Consider the following 22,105-nt stretch of genomic DNA (forward strand, 5'->3'; position numbering starts at 1 on the left):
CCCAGAGGGAGGGGGGGCAGTGTTGGTTTTAATTTTTTTACATTCTCTATTTTTTTACTTTTTTATCACTTGTACAGAACGAGCGGCGGCTTCCCCGCTGTACATTTAGCTCTGCTTGTCCAAAGCAAGGCTAAATATAGAAAACAACTACCCGCCCGGCACCCAGAACTGCATGTCCCGTTTGTCGGGAGATAGGAATTCCACACCCCTGCTGCCCCTCTACTTCCTGCTGCCCCAAGGCCAGGCCTCGGTTGGCCTTGTGGGAAATCAGGGCCCTGACTGTAACCCTCTGCAAAAGGCCAACTCCATAAAGGCAAGATTTGATGAGTTTGTCGTAGAAGAACTTGACTGATCTTAACAGTGCCTTGACCCCAACCCCAGCGCAACATATTTGGGATGAGTTGAGGTGCCAATTGCATGGCAGGCCTTCTTGTCCAACATCAGTACCTGACCTCAGATAGGCAAAAAATCTCACAGACACCCTCCTAAATCATGTGAAGAGTAGAAACTGTTCGAGCTGAAAAGGAGTGCCCAACTTCATGTTAAAGCCCACGGTATGAGTTTGGAATGTCTAACAAGCTCATGTAGATGTGATCATCAGGGGTATGCACTATTTTTTGACCATATAATGTATGTTTTATTCATTGTAGGTGGAAGATCCAAAAATAAAGACTTTAAAAATAAGAATAGAAATGTAATTGTTGTAGCTTCATCAATTTGATAGAAGCCAATAGAGTAGGTTGGGGCAATGGACATGGAAGTAACAGCGGTAACTATTCCCTGTTATGTCACCCTAGGTGACAATAACAATGCAAGTGGATGTACACTTTTCAGTTGGTCTGTAAACTCTTTTAAATCTCACAACATAATTTGAGTCTGTGGCCCCGGAAAAGGGAGGTTTAGGCAGAAACATATCCAGTCTTTTATTTTTTTTGGTTATCTTAGAGTTAGTAAGAATTAGCTCCTGAAGGTTATTATACATTTTCCCAGCTCTTACTGTAAAGTAGCCTTTCTATACATGGAGGTTCAAGCTATTTTCCTCCAGGTGTAAAAAAAAATGTGCTCCTCTTCTTTTGAGTTGACCTTAAAGTGAACAGCCTTGCACCAAGTTTACAGTGTGGACCATGTATCTTGAGTACATATAATGGTTATAATATCCACCTCCATTGTCTCTTATAAAGGGAGATCAGGTTCAAATAATCTTTCCTTATAGTCGAGGTCCTCTTCAACCCTTCTTTCCTCAATTTTCACTACTGCAACATATTTTGGTGAACTGCTGCCTGGAAATAAGCTGCAAATTTAAGATAAGGCCTTGTGTAATGCTTTGTACTGGGACAAATTATATCTATTTCTCTAGAGTCATTTTTTGCTCCAAGAAATGATCTTGCTCCCTCTGAAAGCTGCTAATTGGCATTGGGTGCTATTAAGTCTATGATGTACCAGGACAACTAGAACTGTTTCCCATGTTATGTATCAAAGCTAAGACTGCAGACATTTGGAGGTGTGATTTATCTGATCTTTTTTTTTGCGTTTAGGAGGGAGAGTCCATTGTCAATGCTGATTGCAGTCAACAATGCAAGTGCCAAGCTGGTGGCGTGACCTGCACAGCCATGTCATGCACAGATAAAGAACGTTGTGGCCTGGTGAATGGAGTGCGAGGTTGCTACAAATCGGAGGCTGAATGCTCACTCAGCCCACAGAAGTTTGTCACATTCGATGGGCTCTCAGGTGGACCCATTGGAATTGGTCCAGTGGAGGTGACCTCCTTATGTAACAGCGATTCATCCGAATGGTTCAGAGTTCTTGCTGACATTCAGAGCTGCGCAGGAGTGCCAGCATCTGTTACCAGGGTCCATATTTTCCTCAATGGAGGTCTAGTCACCATCTCTAAGAGCAAGGAAGTCTGGGTAAGTCAACTTCTGTATGTCTATGTATAAAACATGACTGAAAGCTCATATATGTTTCAGTTGTCCCCCGTTGAACCATCTGCTAGTAAAGAACTGTTTTAGGCGTTTGTGTGGTTTTTTTTTCATAGGGTAAAATAGATTTGTCACAGTTGTAGTTTTTAACCTGTAGGTTCCTTATCCGGGAATGCAACTCTATCCAAAACTATTTCGAGTTTTGTGTTTAGAGTTGGAAGAGTTAAACCTCTTTTAGGTTTTTATTGCTTTTTTTTTAATGTTTTTCACATTTTCTTTTGCATTCTCAGAGTTCACGGATCAGTGTAGTTATACACTTTTTTTTGGCCCTGAAGAAGAGGCTGGTTTCAATGCCCAATGTCACGTTGAGTTTTATGCATAAGGCAGACCTTCTAATATGTTTCCAAGCACTTTGATTGGTGGTTTTAATATAAACATTCATGGCCGTTACCTTCCAAATGTTTACTGACTTCCAAAGTTAACTTTGGCCCAGGAGCTGCCTGGTCATCAGGATCCTAGGCCAATTCCTTTTCCTTTAAGATACAACATCATTATATTGGTTCCAGTGCCATCACCTACTGTATATCCACCGGGAGATTTTCCCTCAGTTCCTGCCCCTAACTATAGAATGTCCCTGTCTTGTACCATCTGTACTAATGATGACCATTAAATCCCAGTGGCAATGATCATGAGGTTTAATCCCTAAGATGCCTACTCACACCCCATTTTCATGACAGCTCTAAAATGTTCCAACCCCTCTCACTTTTTTTCCCCAGTGGCAAAGGTCATCAGCACAAAAAGTGAGATTAGATGTCCCATATGAGGACACAGGCACCAATGAAAACCCAACATATGTTCTAAACCTTCCAACTCTGTCTGCTCTCTGTAAATGGGGAAAAACATTTTGGGGTTTCTTCTTTAAGCCAACTACACTGATACACCAACTATATCAATGTAAATTTTCATGAGTGTAAGTTTTTCTAACCAGATCTGCAGTTGTCTTCCTTATATAAATAGATCGCTTCATGTGCTTTCTAGTAGCCATTAGAAATTGTTTGCACATACATGGAAGCATTATTCAATTTCTGTCAGGATACCGTGCGTGGGTGTCCCCACACCGCATGCTGGTACCCACATGGGAGGACCAAATGCGTAACCACACCAGACAATGTCTATGAACTTATGAATGTAGACACACCGACATCAAATAAACACAAACAACCCCACCAACACCCACAAGTAACCACAAACAAGTAATAATAGCTAACTAAATGCAAATGTAATCACAGACAAGAGGGCAAGTGAAACCTGGGGAGCAGGTCAACACAAGGGGAACAATGGTCAGGGTACAAGGGGGCACCAGGATGCAGGAAACAGGTCACAGGAATCAGGTCACAGGAATCAGGTCACAGGAAACAGGTCACAGGAAACAGGATACAGGAATTGGCAACAATACTGTGGCAAAATCCCCAGTTCCGGGAGGGATTAAAATACCCTCCCAGGTAACACCAGGTGGTGATTAATTACAGAGCCACCTGCAGGTGAGCCCTGGAGCTGTAGGCCCTGGTTCTAGTGTCACAGCGCAACCTGGAGGTGCTCAAGTCCCAGACAGCCACTGACTGCCCAGAGACACCTGCAGGTGAGCACTAGAACTGCAGGATCTGCTCCAGCTCCACGGTGCCACCTGGAGGTGTCCTGGTCCCTGACAATTTCAATGGGTTGAGTGCTGATAGTCATTGAAAAAAGCCATTGCATCCTAGCAAAACTGCCATCCTAGCAAAACTGCTTCCTCCTCTATTAGCTGTAATATTTGAAATGTTATCTCCTTGCATTTTCTAGGTGAATGGACGCCCAGCTGTTTTCCCCTTCACTTCGGGTATTGTCTCAGCTTCTGCCAAGGATAGCTCGGTTTCCGTCCAGATTGGTGTAAACTTGAAGATCGAGTTAAGCACCGCGGGCAGCCTCTCAGTCCGTGTGTTAGACAGCCTGTCAGAGTTGGTGTGCGGGGCGTGCGGAAACTTCAACGGTAACACTTCCGATGACCTCACATCCCCAACTGGAAAGGTGGTCACTAACATTGTGGAACTCATAAAATCATGGACAGCCCGTGACCTCAGCAGCTGGTGAGTGAAACTTTGTGAACATTCTTTTTAAAGGAATTTAAAGCTGTACATGTTACAAAGAACATATCAACAAAAAGAGAAAGTTGGTCAGAGAGAGACTTGTAGTCTTGCACACCATATCCCATACATTTGTCAAAGATAAGGTAAAGAAAGAAAAGGGGAAATGCATGGGATGCATTAAATACAGTCAGACATACAGTATGTTACAAATTTGAAACAATTGTCAACAATTTATCCAAAGTCTAGATAAAGGTCTTTTATGAATCTTTGGGGGGAAACCACACTGTTTTTTGCATTTAAATAAAGGAACAGTATAATGTCTTCTTAAACAATGTTTATGGTCCCTTTTGGGAACAAAACCATGTGGGGTACCTCTATAATTCAGTAAAGATCCATATCCAGGTATGCAGCCTGGGTGGCCATGAAAGAGGGGCAGTAAGCGTGCAGCCCCCCCCCCCCTCCTGAACCATGCCAGGCCACAAGCCCTTAACCTTGGGAGGTACCTTGCAATCGGGGGGCAGCAGGGCCGTCCCTATAATGAGGTTGTTGCTTTAGGCGGCATCTCTTTGGTTCATGTGGGGGGGGGGTGGCATGGCCGCTCTGCTGCACAATGTTTGCAGTGTGCCTTCGGCCCCTTAGCATCCCAGGTTGCTAAGAACTGGGCAGGGACATGTATGAGGGTCACGCATCTCCCCACACAGTTCTTAGCAACCTGGGATGCTGTGGCTGGAGTCCAGCCCAGCTCCTGGAAACCAGTTACCTCAGTGAGCTGGGCGGGACACCTGCCAGAGGCGGAGTCAGATCTGGGCAGTGAGATGATCTGAGCCACTCCCCTCCCATGCCTATAGTGTGCTCCAACAGCTCAACCTGTACCCACCCCCCACCCCAGCCCCGCAGGTGGTAAAAAGGCTAAGGACACCTCTGAGTGGTGGAATAACCTCCCCTTCCTTGTAAAGTGACGTGTCTCCATGCTGATGGGGACAAGAGACCCATCACAACATCATGTCCCCCAAAGGGGATTTTGGGTTCTGCAGGAGAAGAATTATTAGAATCTGGCATCTCCTTTAGTATAGGGCCAGTTTGTATGCTTGTTCACCAAAGTGTCAACAGGTCGAGTACAGGCTGAACTCAAGTTCAACCCAAACCCGAAGCTCACCCCTACATATAAGACTTTTTCTCCTTCTGCTGTAAGGCAACATCCACACCTTTTATATCAAACAATCCACTTTAGAAGATCAATCCTATACAGGACCCACACCATTCTCTGTATAACCTTACTGGTGCCGGGCCCTAATTTGCAGCTTGGTTACAGAGAAGTGGAGTATGTCAGACTGGACACTATTTTCTCCGACCAGCTTGACTTAGGTCCCATCTTCTGTATCCCAACTGTAGGACTCATAAAGGGTAGGTGCTATGAAATTAGATAATAGAACAGAAGATCACCAGCACTCCACGGTTGAGTGCTGGTGATCTTCTGTTCTATGACTTGGCGGAACACGGCGCCATCAGTGTTATCACTGCGAGCACCACGAATAATAACATAAAGGTAAACACGCTGCATGGAGTGCACGTGACTCACCACAATGCTTTATGAAATATGATAATTCTCTAAAAAAATATAAAGTATCTAATTTACAATATACACTATTATATTTATTGGTGTGTGCCTCATTGATGAATATATCCATCTAATTCTTCCTCTTACTAGACAATTATTTTTTTGGGATGTAAGAATTTAAATGTCACAATCTGGGATGAGGCTCGGAGTCCAGCAGCTGAAACAGCAGGCAATTCGTAGTATAACAGGCCGAGTTCGGTACACAAGCAGACGGTAGTAGTGGAGGAGCAGGCAGAAGCGTAGTCAGCAAACAAGCCGAGGTCAGGAGCCAAAAGGTATCAGGTATGAAGCGGAAGACGATGAGAGTAGTCGGTGAATCAGCAACCAAAGGTCGGTACACAGGTAGCAGTATGAGTAGATTGTATCACAGAGGGAGCAGGAAGCAAGATAATGGCAGGAGCACAATAATCTGGCAAACAGAAAATGCAGAGGCGTGGCTTAAATAGGAAGTTTAAGGGAGGAGCAAGGAGTTCAGAGTACAGCAGAAACTAGGTTTACCTGAGTATACGCAGGAGATCAGGCTAGAAGCTATCTAAGGTTCTAAGGTGGCTCAGCAGGTAGAACCACCGCCAGCTACAACAGCGGTCCTGGGTTCAGATCCGGTTCCTGACATTGAATATACAACTCATATTTTCTTTTCTATCTCTTGTAGCAACGCATAAAACAAGACGACTATGCCTGACAAATGTAGTATTCAAACTACAATGGACACGCCCAAGAGGATCTCCATGAATGCAAATGTGCTTTTACCGGGTTAAATGAAGGTGTTTTTTGTTTGTTTTTTTAAGAAATAAATATCTGCACTTCATTGAAGACTTCTGTAATTGTATCAAACTCTGTAAAATAATTCATGCTTTTTAAAACTGTTATGATTTCTGGTTTTCTGACTATTAAACCTAAAAAACTATTTTATTTTTTCTAAGTTGAAATAAATACTTGCATCTTTAGTTAATGTGGTATGAATGCCCCAGCTGCATCTAAGAACTTTAAACTGCTTAAATTGATGATAAACTCAGGAGTTAAACCTTAAAAATACATTCCAGTACCTGAACCATGAACAACAATGTATCTTATTTGTGTATCACTCGGCTGTAGATCATCCAATCATCTCTGACACTGTCCTTCCTTCTGGAGGAGGGGCTACGTTTGTTCCCCATGATCCCTGTATGTTTTGTAAAGTAGTCACTGCTCCAAGCTCACTCCCGGGATAGACTACAATCTAAATACAAATTAGTAAACTAAACATGAGATTGTAGTCCATCCCGGGAGTGAGCTTGGATCGGTGACTACAACACACACGGGGACCATGGGGAACAGACGTAGCCCCCCTCCAGAAGGAAGGACATTGTCAGTACCAATTCAGAGATGATTGGAGGATCTACAGCCGAGTGATACACAAATAACATACACTGTTGTCCATAGTTCAGGAACTTGAATGTATTTTTAAGATTTATCTCCGGAGTTTAGTGTCACTTTAAGTGTAGATAAGTATCACAGGAAATGCGCTTTGTTAATGTATAGAGTCACTGCCGTTTTCTCTTCTTGTAGAACACTGCAGCTATTCTTTGTAATCAAAAATATATTGCGGAAGTGAAACATCTTTTGTCTATACAAAGTACATTTGTGTTTTATTCATTCTGCCAGCACGTGACATTGTCTGCCCAAAAATAAAGCTTTGAAGAACATTTTGATTTTCACGTTTCGTTCTCTGGCAATAGAAGTAAAGTAATCCACCATGGTAAACCATGTGAAAGCTATAGACCAGGGGTCCCTTAGACTGTTCTAGTGGACATTCAGAATCAGTATGATGTTCCTAGTGAACCAGATCAACCACCACCCAGATTGTTGTTCCATTCCTAAACCTTGATAAAGGAGAACCCCCAAAATTGTTGACCTTTCATATTGAATTCAACACCAAATGAAAAATCTGATTTGGACAAAAACTCTTAAGCTGGAACACTTTGCCTTGCTTTTCTACTACATCGCTGGTCTATAGCAATGTGTGGGAGGTGGTGGGGCAAGTTTTGATATTGATGCTTAGCACCCAGTAAGCACCCATAAGGACCCAGTATTTGGATGGCCAGACAAAGAAGCTAAGGAGACACCCAGGTAAGGAGATGTGAAATTGATAAACAGCTGTGGGACAAAATATGGACTACTCGAAAACCTAGACCAGAGTTATCCAAACTCCAGCCCTCCAGCTGTGGTGCAACTACAAATCCCATAATGCATCTGCTTTTAGGAGTCATGCCCGTGGATGTCAGAGTCTTGCAATTGGGATTAGGATTGGGATTTATAGTTGCACCACAGCTGGAGGGCCGGAGTTTGCCTACCCCTGACGTAGACCAAAGTATTTTTAGTCCGTCAACAAACTGCATTGCCTTTATTTTAAAAAGCTTTAAAGGAGAACTATGGGGTAAGTTATTTACACTCACCCTCATAGTAAGAGCCGACATGTGACATTGAAGCTGTCACACATCGACTCTACAGATCGGGAAGTTAGCAAGCCCATACCGTCCACATCAATAGCACCCCCTGACCTCAATGAGCGTGTGGGGGGATTTCAGGGGCAGGGTAGGCTGACATTTCACCTCAGGGATGAGTCCTTAGCCGGTTGTGGGCCGTGAAAGTAAAGTTGGGTGCCAGTCACTTTAAGGATTTTCTAATGTTTTATTCTGTAAGTGACACATATGGAAAGAGGGCTTCAGACATCTAGGACAGTACAGAATAATAGACTCACCGACTACTTCCCAGCTTCACAGTTCAGAGGACCTTTAATCCGATGGCAATAACACAGTGTATGGAAGAATATATACTGATCAGCAGATCTAGTACAGAATTCCCAAGGCGAGACACCAGACTTCCTGAGAGGTCCAAGTCCATCCTGGCTTCTCTGGTACCTCCAGCAGACAAAGTTCCTCCCTGGCTCTCCATCCCAGAAACAGATTTAGACCCCAACTGGGTCTATACCTGACCACCTGTAGGCTGCAGATCTGGTCAAACAGCACATCACATCACACACCCTCCCCCAGGCAGGAGCCCCGGGGGAAGAAGATACACTCACAAGGGCAACCCTGAATATTTACGTCCTCCACAGCATGCACCACTGTCCATGAACCTCCTAGTGATAGGCTAGGGAGACACATATATTCATAACACCACATTTTTGGATCCTCTACACTATTGCAAGGTCACACCCAGCAGCAGGCAGATGCAAACAATAACAGAGAGCTTAAGGAGAACCAAATGAGCACAGACTGTCAAAAAAGCTAGACTAGATACAGTCTAGTAGAACTAAATGTAAGGAATCACCCCATTTAGGGCAAGGTGGCTACACACATTTTTATATTTCAACCAAACATTGGATGACGGCACAACCCACCCTTAGACTCAAACTTATTTATTGTATAAAAACATATATGTATGCAGGCTGCAAGATTCTAACGCTTTCTTTCACGCTAAATAATGCTTACCCATAGAGTGATCTCCTAGAAAATGAACCTCCATACAGAAACTCCTCCGTTTCCTTCCAGGAGGACAAGCTGGAGCCTCCAGTGTGGTCTTCACATCATGTTTAACCATGTATACAATTTGCAAAAAAACACAAAAAGGCAAAACAAATCTTGAGAACTTATTTTATCCCATTTTGTAAATTGTGGAATTCAAGGATCTTCTGTGGATTTTGATGGGAAACCTCACACACAAAAAAAGAACTCTATCTCCACATCCATTTCAGATCTATATCCAGGCATCCCAGATTTCACTATAAGTCCCCCAATATAACCCCAACCTTCTTCTTGGGGCATCAGAGTTAGGAAAGAGGCCCTTGTCCAACATCAACATCTGAATAAGGGTGCCTTTCAAGGTACACCCCCAATGTTAAAAGGCATGTGGCCTGGCCTGGTACAGGGAGGACCACACACTGGCTGCCCTGTTTTTCCTGGCCACCGAAACTGCATGCCTGGATAAGGGTCTGGGTGGTATTTTATGGGAATACCATGCATTTTCCGCCCTTTTAAAAAGAAATGTGTACTGTTGCTTTCATCTTTAAACGTTATCTGACTCTTCTAATGTTTTCAAGCTGATATTTGTTGAAAATGGGCCCTTGAAAAGTCCATTTCTATAAGGAGCACCCCATGGCTCCATTACAGTGGATGAAGACCAATCTGATTAAATACACTGGAGTAAGGTCACCTTTAGTCCCAGTTTCCTAGGGGCAGTCCCTGTTTTGAGAGGTCACCCCCCAGCGGCATTAAATTGCAGTCATATACAGCCAGTTTTGTACATGCTGTGATGGCTGCCTGTAGGACTCTGCATCTCTTACTATTGACCCCTGAACCCAGTGTTACTTACTACTGAACCTGAACAATGTCACTAACTACTGACCTCTGAACTCAGCGTTACTTACTACTGACGCCTGAACCCTGCGTTACTACTGAACCCTGCGTTCAGTAGGGTACTACTGAGCTCTGAACGCTCTGTTACTTGCTATTGTCCCCTACTAATGACCCCTGTAATCCACACATTACCTACTGATGACCCCTGTACTCCATACATTACTTACTTGTGACCCCTGTACGCCATACATTACCTACTGATGTCCCCTGTACTACATGTATTCCCAAATTATGACCCCTGTGCTCCATGCATTACTAACTGATGAGCCCTGTACTCTATGCATTACCTACTCATAACCCCTGTACTCCATGTGTTAGCTACTGATGACCCCTGTACTCCATGTGTTACCTACTAATGACCCTTGTACTCCATGTTTTACCTACTCGTGACCCCTGCACTCCATGCGTTACTTACTTGTGACCCCTGCACTCCATGCGTTACTTACTCGTGACCCCTGTACTCCATGAGTTACCTATTGATGACATCTGTACTCCATGCATGACCTACTCATAACCCCTGTACCCCATATGTTACCTACTAGTGACCCCTGTACTCCATGTGTTACTTACTCGTGACCGGTGTACTCCATGAGTTACCTACTGATGACCCCTGTACTCCATGCATTACTTACTTGTGACCCCTGTACGCATGCATTACTTGCTTGTGACCCCTGTACTCCATGCATTACTTGCTTGTGACCCCTGTACTCCATGCATTATCTACTCATAGTCCCTGTACTCCATGCTTTCCCAATTGATGACCCCTGTACTTTTACATAGTTATATAGTTAGTCAGGTTGAAAAAAGACACAAGTCCATCGAGTTCAACCTCTATGCATTACCTACTGATGACCTCTGTACTTCATGCATTACCTACTGATGACCTCTGTACTTCATGTGTTTCTTGCTCCTTCCTTCCTAGCTCCCTCATGTGCCCCATAGGAGGTGCCTGGACCAGAGTGACTTCACATTCTGGCTCCCGGCACCTCAACAGGGCGCGCAAGGGGAGCTGTACAAGCAAAGCATGTATGGATGGACCTCCGTCACAGCACAACAGTCCACACTGGACCCCAGGCTGAGGATCCACTCCAGTTTTCGTAAGGTAGGGAGTTCGGGTGGACCTTAAAAAAAAAGTCTGTGTGTGTGTGTGAGAGAGATTGTGTCTGTGGTTGTGTATGTATTTCAGTGTTTTTGAGGGCCCATTCACACTAGTACAGTGCATTATTCACACATTACCGTTTGATTAACTCACTGTACCATGCAATCGCACTTACCGTGCATTCTGATGTGAGAGGGGGGGTGTTGCGTTACAATTCATTTGAATGGTACCCGACTTGCGTTGTGACTTAATGACCAAGGACAAATGTGGGTCCTGAGGTTATACAGGTTGAGAACCACTGGTCTAGATCTAGCAACCATGTAGTGCTACGGCCAGCCTGAATTTTTACAGATTGATTAAATAAATATATTATATTATATTATATATATTAAATACGTTTTGGTTTTTTTTTTGGATTTGGATAGAGTGCTGAAGGGTTTATTACTGCTGTCAGGTTAACTCTTTCTATTTGTCCTGATTGCTAGTGTCACCGGGAAAGAAAGTTGCCACCAGAACAGGAAAATGAGTGGGGAAATCTTCCAATGGGGACACTTGTTCCAGAGACAACTGTGCTAAAAAATAATTTCCCCCCCTCCCCCTCCCACCATACACAGATATTCCCTCAATTTCTGTTAAGTCTAGAGGACAGGAAGTAAAGATAAATATCCCTTATGAGACACAAATGGCAGCAAAAAATACTATAGCAGATTTAAACGTACCCCGCTCTACCCAAAATGAAGACAATGGCTTTAGGTGGGTGCTTCTAATACATACTTTTTTGGTTAATCTTAAAGGAGAACTATGAGGTGAGTGCTTTTCATAGTTCTAGCCGAACCTGTGACAATGAGACTGTCACAGGTCGGCTCAGTAGATCGGGAGGTGAGTGAACACATACCGGCGTTCGCTCACCTCTCGATCCTGTCACGGCTCTCTGCTGTAACAGGGGAGGGGCTGGATTCCCCCCTCCCCGCTCAATCCTCCAGCGCTGACTGGCGGAAAGGACGGGGGAGGGGGCGGGTACAGCTGGCTCTGCCTCTAGATAGGCAGAGCCAGCTGTCACTCACGCAGGTGGGCGGATCTCGACATCGATGTCGGGATCCGCTCTGGCTGCGGCGTCTCAGTATACCGCGAGCTGTAGCTCCCTATATACTGAGCTTAGGGTGACGGGAGGACGCTAGTTTGTGTCCTCCCGTTACACTAAGGAGAACTATGGGGAAAAGCCTTAACCCCATAGTTCTCCTTTAAGCTTATTGAGTGAAGATTTTACAATGTGTGTGAGCTTTATCTTTAAACTACATTTTTATATTTATTGAAAGGTATCTTAGAGCGTACTTCACAGCTGTTCATACATAACGACTAAAAGTTTGGCCTCTTTGTCGGCCATATTAAATCTCTCGAGCACTGGCTGAGTGTGCAGTTGTCCCTCTCAGGGACTGAGACGGTTAATCAGCGACATTAATTAGGGATCTCTTAAAAGCTCCACAATCAGCCTCTCCCAGCTAGGAGGTCTTTTGTCTCTGTCCACACAGGGTTGCTGGAGTGGAAGTGTGTTTTGTCTGTGGTATGTGGGCAATAGCTGGCTTCAACTGAGGTAACAAACTATGCTTTTTTTTGGGCTTTGTTTTTAGTTATTTTTGTGTAAAAGCCACTTTTTTTTTTTGTATCTTAAGTGTGAATTGTAATGTTTAAGTGTGTTTGGCAGAGGAAACAATAGTATTGCTGTGTTCAGGCTAAAACTGGCCATACACTTTACAACCATCGCAAGACTTTGTCTTGTGATGGTTGTAAGCTAATTAAACTCGTATGATCTGCCCATCTTAGACAGGCAGATTGTACTTGCGATCATCGCAAGCCTGCTCTGCTGAGGGGAGGGCTTCCAATGACTGCAACGCTGAGCGGGCACTGTGCACACTGACCCGTTTGGCATTTTGTCGCCTGAAAATGCCACTGATCTGCCGAAAATTGTATGATTCTCAGCGGGTTTTCAAGCCTGCTCGGGAGACAAAAGATGTGCAGCCGTACAGTAGAAACAGTTGCATGCTTTCCATACACCTGCTGATTATCATATGATTGTGTGATTTCCTGTGATTATCGGCAGGTGTATGGCCACCTTAAGAGTTTCTGATAATTGGTGCATTGTGGGTTTTTTTTTTTTGTTATAAATTACAAATATTTTGTTTTTTAGTTTTAAAATTAATTTTATTCTGATATTTTTTTAATTAATTTTATATTTTAATTAAAGGGGGTGGGGCATTTAAAATGTATGTATGAAATTATTATTTTTTTAAAAAAAATTTCTTAATTTGTGCCTACATGTTAAATCTTTTCAGCCCCCTAATCCCTTTTTGATATGGGTCATTTTGCTATGCAGTTATAAGACTGCTTAGTTCTTCAGATGACACATTTGACCTGTTCAGTGCTCCAGCACAAGGAGTTCTCAAGTTGTGGATTCTCTTGTAATGCCCAGCTGTGTTCTGATGGCCCTCTCAGCAGGGCTGTACCTGTATACTCCTATGAATATTTTATTGAGCTCTGGTGTGTAGGTTTTTTGCTATAGCGCATAAGATTCAAACTCTACACCTAATCTGTAATCATGCATTCTTCATTGCAAATCACCTCAAGGTCAACCCCACTAAATGTCTTTAGATCTCCCCCTACTGGTGAGCACAGAGTGGTGGCAGCTCTGTTCTGTGCAGATAGCTAGAGATATATAAATATTAATATTGTTTTTTAAATTTAAGATATATCTTGTGTAAGGTTTCTGAAATCAAACTTGCAATGCTACTATTGAAGACTCTAGTCTATTATCGTTCCTACCTACCTATTTCGCCCCTCTCCATATTCATCTGAAAAATGTACCAACCTACATGAAGTTGTCTGTGCTCAAGCTGTGGAGATTCATCCTCTGTCCTGGTTGTGACTTCTGATACTGGGCTATCGGCTATGGAAACTCCCAAATTTGATAGCTGGCACAGGAATAGAGGGGAATGTTTCTCAATGGGGGCAGCTGTTCTTGGGACAACTAAATAAGCTATTCCCTCACTTTTGTTGCTAAAACATCTTAGCTGACTCGGCTTCAACAATCTGAAATCTGATGGCCACTGTTTTTCCCAATTTTACCAAATTTTTTATACCAGGAACTTTTTCTTTTTCAGCAATGGGTTTCCAGCTACTTCTGCACATCTGTGCCCTAATGTGCTTCAGTGGTAAGTAATTGTGCTTGCATTAAAGTCGGGTCGGTGAGGAATGCAGTTGAGGAATGCCAAAGCCTTAGAAGATCAACATCAAAACTTGATTGAAATCGATTCTAAGCAGCAAATGAGAATTTTATTTTATTGTTTTTTTGGGACAAGGTTAGAACTAACTAGTTGACAAAGGTTCCAGTTGTAATAAAGGCCCACCATGTAGCTGGCACTCCTCGTCCACTCTGTGCCAGTTGCTGATACCCCAGTGGAGCTGACTCAGAATACATGAGTAGCCAGAACATTTGGGAATGTTTAGAACACTGTTGTGTGGGGGGGTGGGGTTTTTTTGTTTTTTTGCGGCATTTTACAGATATTGGGTCCTGCTCAGGTAAAATTTGCTTAGGGTGGGGGAGAAAAACGAAATCTTCCTTTATGAAAACTGCAATGTTGCTTTGCAAACCTTGTCCACACTCTTAGCAAACAATCATTGAATAGATGGCTGTGGAAAGTTGGGGTGTCAACAGCATAGTTGACCTGACCAAAACATGGGTCAGATCCCCCTACTTGATGAGCATTTCTTACAGATTAAGCACTCCATGAGTAACCCCATTTGCTCTGTTTTTTTCTTTTCAGGATTTTGTCTGGCAGGGCCACTGGGCAAGGAATTTGTCACTGCCTTTATGCAAAACTATCAGCTCTCCTACAGCTCTGCCAACTTCAGGTTGTTCATTACTGCCTATTCCGCCTCAACAAACGTTACCATATGGATGAATAACTCTAGCTTCAGAAAAGTCCAGACAATAAATGAACAGACCACGGCCATAGTTCAAATCCCAGCTAATGCAGAGTTGCCTGGTGTTGGGATGTCGGGCAAAGCTATTGTCATCAAGGCCGATAAAAACATTTCAGTCCTGGCTATGAATTACAAGTTTGAGTGCTGATACCAGCATCGTGTACCCTGTGCAAGATCTTGGCATGGACTACTATGTGGTGACACCTTTTTAATGGTCCAGTGGATTCATTTAGGGAATTTTCTGTAGTCAGCTACCAGGAATCCACCAGTGTTGATATCTTCCTCAAAGGAGCAGTCGCCTATAAAGAAAATCTCTACCCAGCTGGAAGCAAGCTTAGTGTTGTCCTAGAACCTTATAGTGCTCTTCAGCTTCTTAGTAAAGATGACCTGTCTGGAACCAGAATCGTGTCTCAGAAGCCGGTGTCCGTTTTGAGTGGACACACATGCTCATGGAAGAACACTAGGTGCAACCATGTATATGAGCAGCTTTTGCCGGTGACTAGCTGGGGTTCCAGTTTCATTATACCTCCAGTATTCCTGCAGACAATGTCTGATATTGTATTCGTGGTGGCTTCTTCAGATGACACAAGGATTGAATACCAAGCTGGAGCAGCAAAATCAACCCAGAAGCTAAATGCAGGGCAAACTGTTCAACTAGAAGTGCCAGTCAAAACTGCCGTTTACCTTAATGCTAGCGCTGGGATTCAAGTGACTTACTATTGCACCGGTTGGTTTAAGTCCTCAATACAGTATGACACCTTCCTGATGACTATACCACCAATAAACAGTTATTGCAATTCCTACTTCATCTATGGTCAACAAGAGTTTGAAAACTACGGAACCTTGGTAGCCAAGACGGCTGACCTCTCTAAAGTAAGCTTCAATAAAAGTGCTACTCAAGACCTGACTTGGAACAGCATCCGTGATACTGATTATTCATGGGCATTTCGACAATTGGGCAAAGGTTTCAGTGTGTATCTTGCTGAGAACACCTCTCCATTCCTGCTGCTTTCCTTAGGCTTTATCAAAGTTAATAGCTATGGCTCCCCAGCCATGTGCATTAATTGTGAGTTTCCCATTTAACAAGTTAATGCCCTCTTTCCACGAGGTATCTTTGCATATATGATGTAAGACATGTAATTGCAACAGGAATTGCAATGATTACCTTGGGGATGGTGGGAAAAAGAGTTCCATGTCGGGATTTGTTTTTTGTGGCCCCCTGCTGGGAAGACTTTCTCAAATCCGTCCCTTGGCTACTTGTGCAGAAAATGGGGGTGGGAGCATACTTGGTCATTCTGTCCTGGCCCACACTAAATACATAGGTTTATTATGGTTTGTGTCCATCACTTCCGGTCTGCAGTAGGCACACGGATGGCAAAGAAAGGAGCTTTAGCCAAAACAAAAGGTTTGGCTTTAGGATGGTTAGTGATTGACAGGATAATTAAAGAAAATCTGAAGCTAAAAAGCTTTTGGTGACTGAACACTCAATCGTCAAATTTTGACCAGTTGTTTGGAAATATGTGGCATTTAAAAGACCATTTGGGGAGCAAGTACTTCTGAATTGCTAACTTTTTGAAGATGGCCAGTATAGAAAAAGTTGTCTTGTCTATTACGTGTCTCTTACGTCCGTTCTGTCACTGTACAAGTGTATGAGCACACAATATGGCTACTGAGACATGAATATGGTTTTGTGAGGGTAAGTTTTAATGAATTGGATAGTTGGGTGAATATAACATTTATATATTAAAAAGCCAGTTGCAGAGATTTACGTGCACTAATATTAGGAGTCTTATTTTGTTTTTCCTAACTTGCTTTTTAGATGAATAATCAACGTCAACGCCTGCCTATCAATATTAACAATGGACAGGTCTGGCTCTATCAATCCGGAAGGTCCGTTGTCATTGGAACTGACTTTTCCTTGAAGGTATACTTTGACTGGAACTCGATACTGAAAGTGTACATCTCCAGAAGCTTCTTTGGAAGTGTCTGCGGCTTGTGCAGGAACTACAATGGAAACTCTTCAGATGACCTGATGACACCAGATGGAATTCAGGCTCCTGGTTTGGTTAATTTTGGAAGGGGGTGGAAAGTGGAGGATGGAGATGCGTTCTGCTGGCACAACTGCAGCGGGGAATGTACAACTTGCCCTCTTGGTTCTCAAACCTACACAGGGGAGCAAAGTTGTGGCCTGCTGTCCAAAGTCCTTGATGGTCCCTTTCTTCAGTGCCACTCGGTCATAGACCCAAAACCATATGTAGATAATTGTGTGTATGATCTGTGCATGAATGCTGGCTCCAAACAGATACTGTGCCAAAGTCTGAAGACCTATGCAGAAGCCTGCCAGCAAAGAAAGGTTGAAATCAGAGAATGGAGATCACTCGCTGGATGCCGTAAGTAGATCATACTTTATTATCTGCCAATACAGTACAGTACTTGCTTTTGTGTACTTGGCGCACAAAAAGTTTGTGTGAATCCTTCTTTTTGGGGGATTGATGGTGACTTTTTTTTTTTTTTTTTTCAATTTCCAAGCATTGACTTCTGTGGTTCAATTAAAAAAACATCCTAATTTGGTTGCTTGTCCAAACAAGTTTAAAATGATGCAAAACTGTCCTGTTTCCTTCATTTATGATGCTAGTACATCTGAAAACTTTCTTTCTGTAGTAGGGAGAAACTGTAAGCGGTTATGTCAGATTTTCATTGCTCTGTCCCTGCTGGCAAGACTTGCCTTTGCTTTGACTCGCATAATGGGAGAAGTAAGGGCAAATTTACCCCTTTAGATCGATACATGAGTTCCTATCGGAAGATTCCACTTGCATTCTGGAACAACTGTTAATGCAGAGAAATTTCCTCAATGGGTTTGGACCACCATTTACTTGACTTTACATGACCGTTTCTATCCCTTCTCTGCTCTAAACAAAAGTAAAACTGCAGTTGGCCCCCCTAAGATTTGCCCCTAAAGTGTTTTGGGGCCAAAATGCATGTTTAATGTGAATTAATCCACTCAAGCTCTCTCACCCAAGTCCACTGTCGCTCTCTGGCACTGCTTCAATGAGTACCTGCCACCAGAGAGGACCCACGCTACTGGACAGCTAATAAGGGCTGTTTACATCACTCAGGCAATGAAGTGGACACTTGGTGACCATGGCTTTAAGTGAGTAAGTCTTTTTAGATTTTAATTTTCACTTTAGGAGTTGAGTTTAATCCTTTGCAAATTTGCAGTGTTAAACATTTGCTGGTGTTCTGCCATAAAGATCCTTTTTCAGCCTTTCCTATTATGTGGGGTCAATGTTCTGTACCTGTCTCTCTATTGTAACAGGATGCCAATGCAAGGGTCCTTGGTAGGAGACAAGTGACTCTACTGCCACACTGCATAGGCATAGCCACTGGTGTTTCTATTGAAGCTGCAGTGATGTATAACAAATACTGGAGGGAGTGCAGGTAGTCAGGAAGAGCCTAAAAAGTAGAAGGAGATTAACAGCAGTGGAATAGGTGTGATGCAGTGCTTTCTGTCCTCTACTTTAATCTGTTGGTGCTAGATCAGATTATGCAAGAGATACTTGGTGTAGAAATTATTAGGAATGGAACAGGAAGAATTAAATACCATGGTTTAAAAGTTCCATAACTGATGCAAGCATACATGTAATGACATGCCTATATTCTGTTTCCTACAGCAATGCAATGTCCTTCAAATAGTGGATACAAATTATGCTCCAAAGCATGTCCGGCTACATGCAATGATGACGCTACTGCATCCGTGTGTTCTGAATCATGTGTAGAATCCTGCCAGTGTGTGGAAGGCTTTGTGCTTGATGGAGGGGAGTGTGTATCCAAAGACAGCTGTGGCTGCATCTATCAAGGAAAACTCTATGCTCCCAATGAGAGTTTCTGGGGTGATAAAAAGTGTGAGCAGCAGTGCACCTGCAACCCCGCCAACAAGAAAGTAGAATGTAAGGCTACCAGCTGCAAGTCTTCAGAGACCTGTTCAGTGGTGAACGGTATCCAAAATTGTTACCCTGTTTCTTATGGCACTTGCTCTGCCTCTGGAGACCCCCACTACATCACCTTTGATGGGTTAAAGTATGACTTCCAGAGCGCGTGCATCTACCAGCTTGTGGGAATTTGCAATATGTCTGCTGATTTGGTGAACTTCCAGGTCAATGTTCAGAATGAATTCCGGGGAAGGAAGGTTGTGTCTTACACCTCTGCCGTACAAGTCAAGCTGTATGATTTCGATTTTGCAATCAAAAGGCAGTACAAGAACCAGATTCTGGTGAGCATTCAGCTTTACAAATTTCTAGACAATTGTGAGCAATAATTGTATGCTGTAAGCCAATGTGGGTTTTATTCAAGTTGAATTCCAGGAGGACTGCTAAATATACATATAAAAAAGACCTTTGCATGCCAAAGCATTTTATACATATTGCTAACCTAGCTTTGCAATCCAAGTAGCCTTGCCAGATGGAACATTCTGGTAGCTTCCTGCAGAGTGCAGTGAAGCAATAAAGCTTGGTCAAGGACCCCTCCCAACCTGTAATTGCATTGTAAAGGGGCAGCAATACATTCAGAGATCTGTGCTCTCTCCTCCTGAAAGCTTGTTCATTGTGTTGAACTCTCAGCACTGTGCAAAGCAATAGAGCACTCACCGACTTGTAGTTCTTACCATGCCCAAGGATATTTATAGGAGGATGATCTAAAATGCATTTGAGTACATCTTTGTGTTATGTGTTAGCTACACTTCATTATTTAATCAATTGCATGGATTAGATTTTGTATATACCTGGCCTCAGCTTGTGAATAAGGTGGCCAACCACTTTGAAGCTAGATTTTGTGATTTGTTGCCTGCAACTCACTGTCACCATTTTGGTCTATAGATTAATGGACTTTTATCCCATCTGCCATATGTTATTGACAACGGCAAGCTCTCTATATACAAACAAGGATATTCTGCAGTCCTTCAAACAAGCTTTGGCCTCCGTGTGATTTACAATTGGGACAGTTATGCTTCTGTCACTCTTCCAAGCAGCTATTCTGGAGCAGTGTGCGGCCTTTGTGGTAACTTTGATGGTAAGAAGAACAATGATTTGATGACTAAAGACAACCAGCTGGCCTCCAAGCCAGTCCTTTTTGGAAATAGTTGGAAGGTACAGAATGTTTCAGGTTGCTATGAAGAGGACAAAGGAACCTGCCCCATATTGGCTGAACTGGAACTACGCTATAATAACGGCAAGGAGGGCTGTGGAATAATCCGACATGAGATTGGGCCTTTCCGTGAATGCCATTCCAAGATTAACCCAGATGACTACTACAAGAGCTGTGTGTATGATGTGTGCTTCTATGAAAACAGAGAAGATGTCATTTGCAACATGATTGCCAGCTATGCAACACAGTACCAGGAGGCTGGAGTTACCATCTACCCATGGAGAACCAACAAGTTCTGTAGTAAGTTGGCCTGTAATGTGAAGACTGTTCAATGTGTTCTGGGTTTTTCTCCATCCAAAACACCAATGATGGGAATACAAACTATTGGCAAGCAATAAGTCCACTTTTCAGTGAATTGCCCTAAAAAAATGCTCTGGCAAGGTCTACATGCACTGTACTGCTATTGAGTCAATAAACGTATTTGGAGGTGGTTTAACTTTGAGAACCATTTAACATAAATGACTCTTCATGCATGTCGAAAAATCAGTTTTCCTTCCCGTAAAGTTGGATACACTGAATTGCTCAAAGTTGGTGACTACATATGTGGCCATATTTTTTAGCTCTCATGGGACTGGGCTTTCCACTCTGAGCATGTAACAGTTAAGTGGGACTTTTTTAAAAGACTCCTATATATGGGATTCAAATTAACTTGACTCCTGGCAACTTGTGGTCCAAATTGTGGTATACACAGACCTCTCTATAATGAGTCCTTAAGTATAATGTAATATGCTATAGAAACAGGTGGCAAGGTCTCCAAATGGTTTCAAGCATTTCCAGCGAAGGGTACTATGCTATAGAATCTTAAAATTGTGCACTTGTAGCTGCCATTTAGGGAAGGCCCTTTTTCTGTTCCGGTGTGGCTGTGCTCCTGTGCAAAAGCTAGCTCCAAAAAAAAACATCTCGCCACTTGATGTGAAGGAACTTGTGTGGCTAAAGCAGAGTGAAGCCTTTTAAAGCCCCGAGGAGGGGTGGGGGAAATCTCCTCCATTGACTGCCAATTTTAAAATGGTATATCCAACATGCTCACACAGATGTGATGGTCAGCTGTCTAAAAGCTTTGTGGTATTCTAGATCTTTAACAGATTTGTCTCTTTGTTCTAGGTCCGGTATGTCCAAAGAACAGCCACTATAATGTATGTACATCAGGTTGTGCTCCAACTTGCCACTCTCTCTACTCCATTAGGCTGCAACCCTGTATGTTCTGAAGGATGTCCATGCAATGATGGCTTTATTCTTAGCGGTGGAGATTGTGCTCCCATTTCTAAATGTGGTTGCAGGTACAATGATGGATACTACAAATTGGGTGAAGTATTTTACCCCAGCAGCTCTTGCAGCCAGAAGTGCATCTGTACAGAGAGTGGAGCTGTAGAGTGCAAGGCTTTCACTTGTGGGGCTTATGAAGAGTGCAAAGTGATTGATGGCGTCCGGAGGTGCCAGCCAGTGGGCTCGGCGCAGTGCTTTGCAGCTGGTGACCCCCACTACATGTCGTTTGATGGCCGGGCATTTGACTTCCAAGGCACTTGTACCTACACCTTGTCCAAGACTGTGATCTACAATGACAATCTGGTACCCTTTGCTATCAATGTGAAAAATGGGGCAATGGGAGTGCGGCAGTCACAGAACTAGTATCTTTTGAAGTCTATGGCTATAACCTTATTCTTCAGTATAATGTTCGTGGTTCGGATTATGGTAAGTCACAGCAAACCATTCAACAGCTTTCTAAACTTAAGCATATTTCTACCTAGTAATACTACTTCTGTACTAGGGTGATT

General features: G+C 43.1%; 1 protein-coding gene across 1 annotated transcript in view; it reads left to right on the top strand.

Annotated features, from left to right (window-relative positions):
* Positions 1-22,105, top strand: part of LOC108799224 (IgGFc-binding protein-like) — a 92,175-nt gene that overhangs the window by 58,853 nt on the left and 11,217 nt on the right. The window contains 10 exon segments of the mRNA XM_018571059.1: positions 1,536-1,907; positions 3,759-4,042; positions 12,686-12,717; positions 14,312-14,362; positions 14,975-15,269; positions 15,368-16,007; positions 16,954-17,524; positions 18,806-19,404; positions 20,006-20,573; positions 21,517-21,938. Of these exon segments, the coding sequence (XP_018426561.1) occupies positions 1,536-1,907; positions 3,759-4,042; positions 12,686-12,717; positions 14,312-14,362; positions 14,975-15,269; positions 15,368-16,007; positions 16,954-17,524; positions 18,806-19,404; positions 20,006-20,573; positions 21,517-21,938 (3,834 nt within the window).

Source organism: Nanorana parkeri, unplaced genomic scaffold, assembly GCF_000935625.1.
Source record: "Nanorana parkeri isolate BGI_ZX_2015 unplaced genomic scaffold, ASM93562v1 scaffold1663, whole genome shotgun sequence".
Taxonomy (NCBI): Eukaryota; Metazoa; Chordata; class Amphibia; order Anura; family Dicroglossidae; genus Nanorana; species Nanorana parkeri.